Source organism: Colobus angolensis, unplaced genomic scaffold (genome assembly GCF_000951035.1).
Source record: "Colobus angolensis palliatus isolate OR3802 unplaced genomic scaffold, Cang.pa_1.0 Scaffold369, whole genome shotgun sequence".
NCBI classification, from domain to species: domain Eukaryota; kingdom Metazoa; phylum Chordata; class Mammalia; order Primates; family Cercopithecidae; genus Colobus; species Colobus angolensis.
This window is the reverse complement of record NW_012117032.1, coordinates 2,395,957-2,404,937: the sequence shown is the minus strand read 5'-3', so window position 1 is coordinate 2,404,937 and position 8,981 is coordinate 2,395,957. Positions and strand designations below refer to the sequence as shown.

The 8,981-nt window shown below is 43.0% G+C and overlaps 1 protein-coding gene across 1 annotated transcript in view; it reads right to left on the bottom strand.

The window, feature by feature from the left end:
• Window positions 1-463: 463 nt before the first annotated feature.
• The window catches only part of RNF152 (ring finger protein 152), a 78,561-nt gene continuing 70,043 nt past the window's right edge, over window positions 464-8,981 (bottom strand). The window contains exon 2 of the mRNA XM_011953606.1: window positions 464-1,995. Coding sequence (XP_011808996.1) covers window positions 1,249-1,860 — 612 coding nt within the window. The 5' untranslated portion in view covers window positions 1,861-1,995 and the 3' untranslated portion in view covers window positions 464-1,248. The remainder of the gene's footprint in view (window positions 1,996-8,981) is intronic.

Sequence of the window (8,981 nt, the reverse complement as noted above, 5' to 3'; positions counted from 1 at the left end):
ACCTTGCCACTTTTCTCAGTAAAAACTGTTAAAATGCAGGAGATCTTCTCTCTTATATCAACAAGAGGAAACTGGAATTCTAACTGGCTTAACTCTTGTGGAAGAGCATCTTTCAAAAAAGAATCACAGACCATCTATTAAAATGCCCGCCCAGGTTGGCCATCAATCACAACACTCATGGCCAGCACAAGACTCCAAAACCAGGAGAAAAGACACTCTTCTGTTACTCTCCATTTGCCTCTTACAAAAGGCAGGACTTCAATACACAGATGAGGGGTGCGTGTTGCAGGGGACGGGCAGGAGACTCCCTGCTGGGTCAAGATGTCCATGAAGTGGCCACCGCTTCAGAGACTGGACTCATTCATGCCCAATTAAGTCTTAACCCAGGATTCTTCAGCAAAGACTCAAACACCTGAGGTAAATCAAAGTAGACACACATACATACACACACAAATACACAATATTTACATTTGAAATTCTTGTTTTGCGAGATGGCTTGAGAAAAATCGGCATACAGGTTTCCTGTGGGATTAGACATTTCTCATGATTTCTCGGTTTATTGCTCCCCTGTTGAGCTTTCAGTTTCATAAACACGTAGCGAGTTCTAATTACAAGTGAAGAAAATGAAGGTTCATGACAAAACACAACACATTGGAGACACTTGTTCAAATATTTTCTCCAAAATAAAAATGACTGTCCATTTTGACTTATTTTCTTTTGGTGCCATTCAAAACGTATAAAAGCCTTAGCAACTAAATGAAGACTGGGTTTCAATAAAAAGAAAAATAAAAGTAAGGAAGCCAGCAGTGCATGTCTTCACTGAATTTTTACACGGATTCGCAGGTTTAATTCTACTTGTCTACATAGCATCTTTGTTTGAATCTACCACATTTAGAGAAGGTCACATTGTACGCACTTGTACAGTTTCACGTCTAAGTAGAATATGTCTATCTCGTAACATGATTTTGAAAAATCATAAATTACAGTCCATTGAATACATGATTATGAGGATGCATGCAATCATCTTCCAAGCTGTTGCCATCAACACTCAGAACAATTCGCTTGGTATCTTGTTGAGACCTCACCTTCTGCCCTTTGTGTCTGTTTTGGGGTAATCAAGAGGCAATGCAGAGGCCAGCGCTCAGCACCAAATGGTCAGTGTCGCCCCCCATCTTCTCACCGGAATCTCATCATCAACCTGCTCAACCCCTAAGTTGGCACCCACAAGAGACTTCCCTGCAGCCCTGTTCAGCCACAGGATATCACAGTGAAGCGCTTAGAAATGCAAGACATGTTGTGGAGCACGATGCCGAGGAGGAAGACCAGGACGCAAGCCACCAAGATGACAGTGCACACCCCTGACCAGGTGGAGCTTTTCACCACGCCCCGCCTGTCCTGCTCCTCCTCCGCTGCCTCCTGGGGAGCCCCACCTTGCAGAGGCTGCTGTTCAGCAGGGATGGTCACCACGGTGACGGACTTCTGCTGGCTCCCGGGCAGCAGGCGGCAGCCCATGTCTCCGGGCAGCAGCGCACGCTCCTTGGAGATGGGCAGGGGCAGCATGTAGCACCCATTGCTGGGAAGTTTGATGAAGACCGGGGTGTGTTCGGAAGTGTGTGGAATGGCGATGACAGCCAGGACCTCTGGGTCATCGGGGAGCTGCGACACGGAGAAGCCGGGAGGCAGCTTGGTGACACCGCGGCACCAGGGGCACCGCACGTCCTTCTGGCTGGTCCTCATCTGCTGGAGGCACACTGAACAGCAGGTGTGCTTGCAGTCCAGCAACTTGGGCCTGCGCCGGGGGCTGTAGTAATTGAAACAGATCTGACATTCCAGCAGAGAGTCCTGGGACAGCGTCTCCATGGTGGACTGTGAGCCGGAAGGGCAAGGCCAAGGTGAAGGGGAAGGAGCTGCTTCTCAGAGGCTGCCGCCCTGTGTCTTTGCAGTGCGGGTGATGGCGAGCTCACAGGCATCCAGTACTCACAGGTGTGTTCATTTCTGAGAGAGACAAACAATGCAAACAATCTTAATCATTTCAAAGAAGCTGAGATGTCAACATATCTAATGGACTTATACCATTGCTCAAAAGACTTGACACTGGGCCAAAAGTCTAAAAATGTACCACTCTTGAGACTACAGGATTCCCATAACGCCCAGTGAAAGGTAAATGAAAGTTGTCTCTGAGAGCATGTCATGGCAAACACTCCGTTCATTTCTAAAAAAATGAACACCTCTAATAGGTGTAGATGATGCCTCTGCATTTCAAAAAGAGAGAGTATTTTGTGTCTGTTTTGTACATTTCAGCAAACTCTGGGTCATCCTTCTAAAATATACTGGAGAAACTCTCCTGCTTCCAATAAGTTCATAGCATTTCCTAGAAGTAAATTTCTCTCCTTAGATCCTCTGACCTTTTTTCCTGACTCTGTTTACCCACTTGTAAGTCTTAATTGCAAGATTTAGGCAACTTCACAAACCTAGGTATAACTAGCTTGCTCAGTTGACATATATGGGTTAGGACTGTTCCTCTTCACAGAGAATTGAAGTGACACTACAGAAGAAGCACGTGAAGGCATCTTTCATCTTTCCCACCAAACCATTTGAAGAGAACAAAACAAAAAACCCCAAACAGCAACAAAACCAAAAGCAGCAGTGAACCTTAAGGCAGTGTGGATCACAAAGTCATGCTCATCACAAAGGCACCGCTGACATTTTCCAGTCAGTTCTTTTTGCTTCGTTACTACTTAGGCGTGTACCGAGTAGCATGACTAAAAGCAAGTATAATTGACCCTTGAACAACACAGGTTTGAACCACATGGATCCACTTAAGTACGAATTTTTTGAATAGATACAGTCAGCCCTTTCTATGAGTGGGTTCTGCATCTGCGACCAAATGACATCTAAAATACAGCGTTCTCAGGATGCAAAGTCCCTGTATACCAAGGGCTGTCTTTTCATATTCTTGGGTTTTATAGCACCAACTGTGGGCCTTGAGTATTCACAGGTTTTGGTATACATGGGGGTCCTGGAACCAATGCCCTCACATAGAGAGATGACTGAACCATTAATTCACTAATTGAATTCAAATATTCTATAGTTAAAGGTTGTCAGGGAAGACTGGCAAGCATTTGTCATTGTAAAAAACAAACAAGCAAACAAAAACAAAAACAAACAAACAAAAAAACTGTTAGCATCCTGGTATGGAGGGGAGGCAGAGAAACTTAGTTCAACTTCACTGAAGTTTGGGAATGCCCTCTAACGCTCCACTGGCATTTCAATAAAGGCTGCCTGACTCAGTTTCCCATTGAAAGCATCCAAATTATGTGTCCCTGGATGGAGCCATGATGACTCTAGAAAGAACTACTCAATCGCTATTGCAGAAAAAATTGCTAGTCCTAGAACCCCACCAACACCTAGAGATGGGAGCTATAACAAATAGATAAGCTCCTTCACATTTTTCTTAAAAGTAACTCTTCTTTTTTCTTTCTAATTTCCTTTGTGAAATTAAGAAAGCACCTCCACCGATGATACATAATGTGTTAACAATCAAAATTAAGAATGCAGCAAAAGCCAACCTGGCCGACGTGGGGGCTCACACCTGCAATCCCAGCATTTTGGAAGGCTGAGGAAGGGGAATCATTTGAGCTCAGGAGTTCCAGAGCAGCCTGGGCAACATGGTGAAACCCTATCTCTACAAAAAATACAAAAACTAGGCAGCCGTGGTGGCACGCGCCTCTAGTCCCAGCTACCCAGTAGGCTGAGGTGGGAGGACCACCAGAGCCTGGAAGTTTGAGGCTGCAATGAGCCGTGTTTGTACCACTGCACTCCAGCCTGGATGACAGAGTGAGACCCTGTCTCAAACAAAACAAAACAACAACGAAAAAAAAGCCAGTTCAAAGACAAAAATAACCACTGTTAAAAACTAGTAGCAATCAAAAGATCAACATACTTTAAAATAAAATATATTAGCTATATTAAAAGCACTGAAGTTACAGAAAGTGAAATACAATAATGTAGCATTCAGAAAGTTCATATCAGGATCAACTACATAGCTATCCACTAATTCAAAAAATATTTATGGAATATCTATTATGCACAAAGCACAATGCTAAATACTGTAGGATATAAATCAGACCCAGATTCTACCTGAAAATAACTTAAACTTAGGTAAGAAGGAACACATGAATGTATTTTCTTCTTTCATTCATTTATTCATTCAAATTTTCATTGAATATCTGCTATGTGTCAAGCATGATGTTTCTTTTTGTCCCTTGTAACTAAGATCTTGTCATTGCCCATAAGAAAGTCCTGGCCTAGAGATGGGAGTGCTAGGTACTTAGACAATTGTAAGGTAAATACAAGGTACCCTAAGGGAGCCGAAGGAATCAGGGAGAGTTTAGTGAAAACTCTGGATTATGGAATTAGACACATAAAATCAGGAGATTTGGTGTTATGGAATCAGCATGAGCAAAGGAAAGAAGGTTGAGTGATTACAGAATTATTTCCTACTCTATGTAGGACACTGGCTAGAGGATTGTTTCTAATACTAGAGTAACTTACAGAAGTCTTCTCTAAGAGTTTGATCGGTTTAGCCCTTAACAGTCTCTGATACAGATGCCTTTTAAAGAAATAAAACTCTCAGAGAACCTGCAAGCACTCTCCCCAGACCCAACCAGGGATAGCAGATCACACAGGGAGGGGAGAAATGAGCTTAGTCAGGCGTAGGCCACAGACTGCGGACCATGGGCAGCCCCCAGTGCCAGGCGAAGGATTCAGGAGTGAGCAATGGGAAGACACCAGAAAGGTTAAGAGTAGCAGAACAACTCATTCAAGGGAAGACTGGAAAGACCTATTGGGAGGCTATCACAACGTTAGGCCCCAGTTAATGAGTAGCTAAAGTGAATAGTGATGATTAGCACGGAATGATGAGATGTGTGAAGAGGTTCACAGAATTCCAGCAGGATCTTGCAGGGTATTACAATGAGGTTGTACAGGGAAAGAAGGCAAAAATGAAGCCTTTAGAGGAAGGTAGTGTCATTATGAGAAATAGGGATCATGAAGAGAAATACAATGAGTTCTGTTCAGGCCATATTCCATTGGAGGTGCTAGGGAAGGTATTTAAGTTAATCAGGAAGGTATTAAAGAGTCAAAGAGAAGGTCGGGCACAGTAGCTCACACCTGTAATCCCAGCACTTTGGGGGGCCAAGGCAGGCAGATCACTTGAGGCCAGGAGTTCAAGACCAGCCTGGCCAACATAGTGAGATGCTATCTTTACTAAAAATAAAAAAAATTAGCTGGGTGCGGTGGTGTACATCTGTAATCCCAGCTACTCAGGAGGCTGAGGCAGGAGAATCGCTTAAACCCGGGAGGTGGAGACCACAGTGAGGCAACATTGCGCCACTGCATTCCAGCCTGAATGACAGTGAGATGCCATCTCACAAAAAAAAAAAAAATCAAAGAGAGTAGGATAAAATGCTTCTATAATTTTATATCCAAGGTAATACATTTTTTTTTCTTAAAACAAAATACAGGGTTTGTTGGTGAATCCTTTTCTATCTCTCTCCAGGTTAAAGTGCGCAGACAGAGATCAGGTGAGACTATGATTGACTCTACGGAGATGTGGCTGTGCCTGCGGGGAAGGATTGATCAGAGCTACGGGTGGGTAGAAACAATAAAATGAGGCAGGGTATAAAATTTTACAGACTCCTGCAATTTTATGAATTTGGAGAGACTTTTCCTTAACAATTGCACCCAGGACAACCACCCTCAATTGTAAATGAGGTTGGGGACAAAAATGTTTCATGACATCCTATCAAAACAGTGACTACCGATTTACTTATTAACCTTCTTTCCTTCCATACTATTTGCCTTAACTTCTACATAACAATGTGGGAAGCAGCTCAACAGAGTGGGAAGAACTGACATTTGGGACTCAAAGAACCTTGGGCTCTAAGCCTAGCTCTGTCACTAACCAGCTGTGACACCAGACCAAAGTCATTTACCTTCTCTGAGGCTGCTTTCTCCCTAGCCAAGCAGGGATGATGGAGCTGTGGTTGAAGGTCAAGCGAGCTCAGGGGATCCACATACTTCCACAGAGTGAAAGGTTCAGAGAGGACAGTGCTTCTTCTCCACTTCCTCTCCACTCAGTCTAGTGCTCTGCGCTGAGGCACAGATCTGCCCAGAGGCACTTCCTGGCTATCAAGGAGCTGCCACTTGGAACAGCCTGGGAGGAGGCATGCAAGTGTTCTTCCTGGCCCTGCCCCAAGACCTACGCACCATCATTTGTCAACAAAACCAATATGCAATTTTATTCATAAATTTATGTTCCAAGTAATGTTCTCTTAATTTGTGTTAAGCTTCCTTAAAATTAGATTATCCTATTCAATTTCCAACTCTATCCAAGTAAGTTCTAGGCCTTACAATTCAAGCTGAACACAAAACCAGAATGGGAAAAAGTTCCTATTTTCCATGCTCAGCCACTTAAGCCATTTTGACAGCAGCCTCTCTGAGTTATGCACTGATTTGTTCTACATGAAGCCAGCCTGTCCTGCATTCCAGTTTATTTTCTGGAGCATAATTAGTAATGATGATGATTTGTTAGGTAAAGAGAAGGAAATTTATGAGGCTATGGAGTGAAGCTAATGATGAATCATTCTTTCCCCCTTTCATCATAAAGTCTAAAGATGTGCATCAACTATAGAAGAAAAAATGGAAACAAAGTCCGTGTAGACCAGAAAAGAAATTCAGAGTTCCCCATCAAGTGTGTTATAATAAACACATATCAGTGATTACTTTAGGGCAGGGGTCTCCAACCCCCAGGCCACCAAGCGGTACAAGTCTACGACCTGTAAGGAGCCGGGCTACACAGCAGAAGGTGGGCAGCTGGTGAGAGATAATCCCCGCCTGAGCTCCACCTCCCATCAGATCAGCGATGGCATTAGATTCTCATAGGAGCATGAACCGTATTGTGAACTTTATATGTGAGATATCTAGGTTGCACACTCCTTATGAGGATGTAACTAATGCCTGATGATCTGAGGTGGAACAGTTTCATCCCGAAATCATGGCTCCCTACCCATCCATCCTGTGGAAAAATTGTCTTCCACAAAACCCATCCCTCGTGCCAAAAAGGCTGGGGACTGCTGCTTCAGAGACCTGTGTTTGGCCTCGTTTTCCTTACAGGAAGAGCAAGATATGATACTCCAATAAAATACTCATTAACATTTAAAGGGAAAGAGTACTTCAGTAGAATGCATAAGTATATAAGAAAATATATGAGAAAAATTTTTAAATGTCACCACAATTTATTTGAAAATAACTTAAAGTCAAGATCAAAGAGAAAAACAGACCACAAAGAGAAGAACAGTAGCTCAGGGATGGCATTCTCAAAAAACGGATGGCTCCCAAGATAGAACTTATTTCAAACATAACCTCATAAAACAGGACCTAGTTACATAAATAATATTAATTGAACAATACACAGATAAACAAAGGGGGTCTTTGTGTTGTTGTTGCTGTTGTTATTTTGAAGCCACAGATACTGGGTACTTTTGAAAGTCCTTTACAATAACGATTTACTTTCACAAAATAAAATTTCTTTTTAAAAACTATAAATAATTTTATTCATCTTTTGAAAAGGTATGGGTGTGACAAAGTGCGCCCATTCATTTGGTAGGTGGTAAAATAGCAAACCTCTCCAACATTGAATTTTTATAATCCCAGTTGCTTTTAGAAGTCCAGGCATATGAGCCCAAGGATAAAGAAAAGCCAGTGAAGTAGATAATCCAGATCGTTTTACTCTGCTTACACTCTTAAGAACCTTCATACATTCTGCGACAGTGGGGTTAATTATGAAGCTTCTCTGTGGAATTGTGGACTGATCTGATATTGATTACATCTGGCTGACCTTGAAGCATTGCAGTTGATAGTCTCTATGAGGACCTTAAATTCAATGGTTGTGTTGGGAAAAAACTCAGATGCAGAGATTAAACTAGGCACTACGTTGCTTTTCTTTTCCTATTGAAATAGCACATCTTTCTGATACAGGCCATCTACTTAAATCTTCAATAAAATATAAATATTTGAAATGGGATTAAACAAAATAATCACAATTCCATTTCATCTGGTATTTCAGCTGGCTTGCCAGCCACTTAGTTATATTGGATCTTAGCAAACACTCCAATTAGTGGCAAGAATGGGAATGCCCGGTGACAGATGTGTCATTGACTTTTTGTCCTCTGGTAGCAAAGAGCAATCCTTCCAGGACACAACTGCTGCACACATGCATAGTCCAACTGATGTAACTACAGTCATTATTTTAATGGAGCAGGACTCTGACAAATCTCAGCTGAGAATTCCATTGGCTCGAGCTCTAATATTTGTACGGTTTCATCCTATGAGCATCCTGGTTTTGCCGTATTTGATGAAGCAAAGAATCCAGAAAGTGAAAATTGTCAGTTAAACATGTTTTTTGTTTTTTTGAGACGGACTCTCACCCACTCAGGCTGGAATGCAGTGGTGCAATCTCGGCTCACCGCAACCTCTGCTTCCTCGGTTCAAGCTATTCTCCTGCCTCAGCCTCCTGAGTAGCTGGGATTACAGGTGTGCACCACCATGCCCAGCTAATCTTTTTTGTCTTTTTAGTAGAAATGGGGTTTCGCCATATTGGCCAGGCTGGTCTCGAACTCCTGACTTCAAGTGATCTGCCTGCCTTAGCCTCCCAAAGTGCTGGGATTACAGGCATGAGTCACCCCGCTCGGCCTTTTGGTTATTTAAGATGTTCAAATATCTAAACAGGGAATAGGGCAGGGGATGCTGACAGTGCTGGAGGCCATCTGGCCGAGGTGGCGGAGGCAGGCAGGATGGGACAGAGAGAATAATAGTGGCTGACCCAGACAAAAGCAGCACACCATCTAGAAGGCCAAGGTCACCCCAGGAACTCACCACACAACTGAAGGCCTGGCCTTGCCAGCACAGCCCACTAGGAA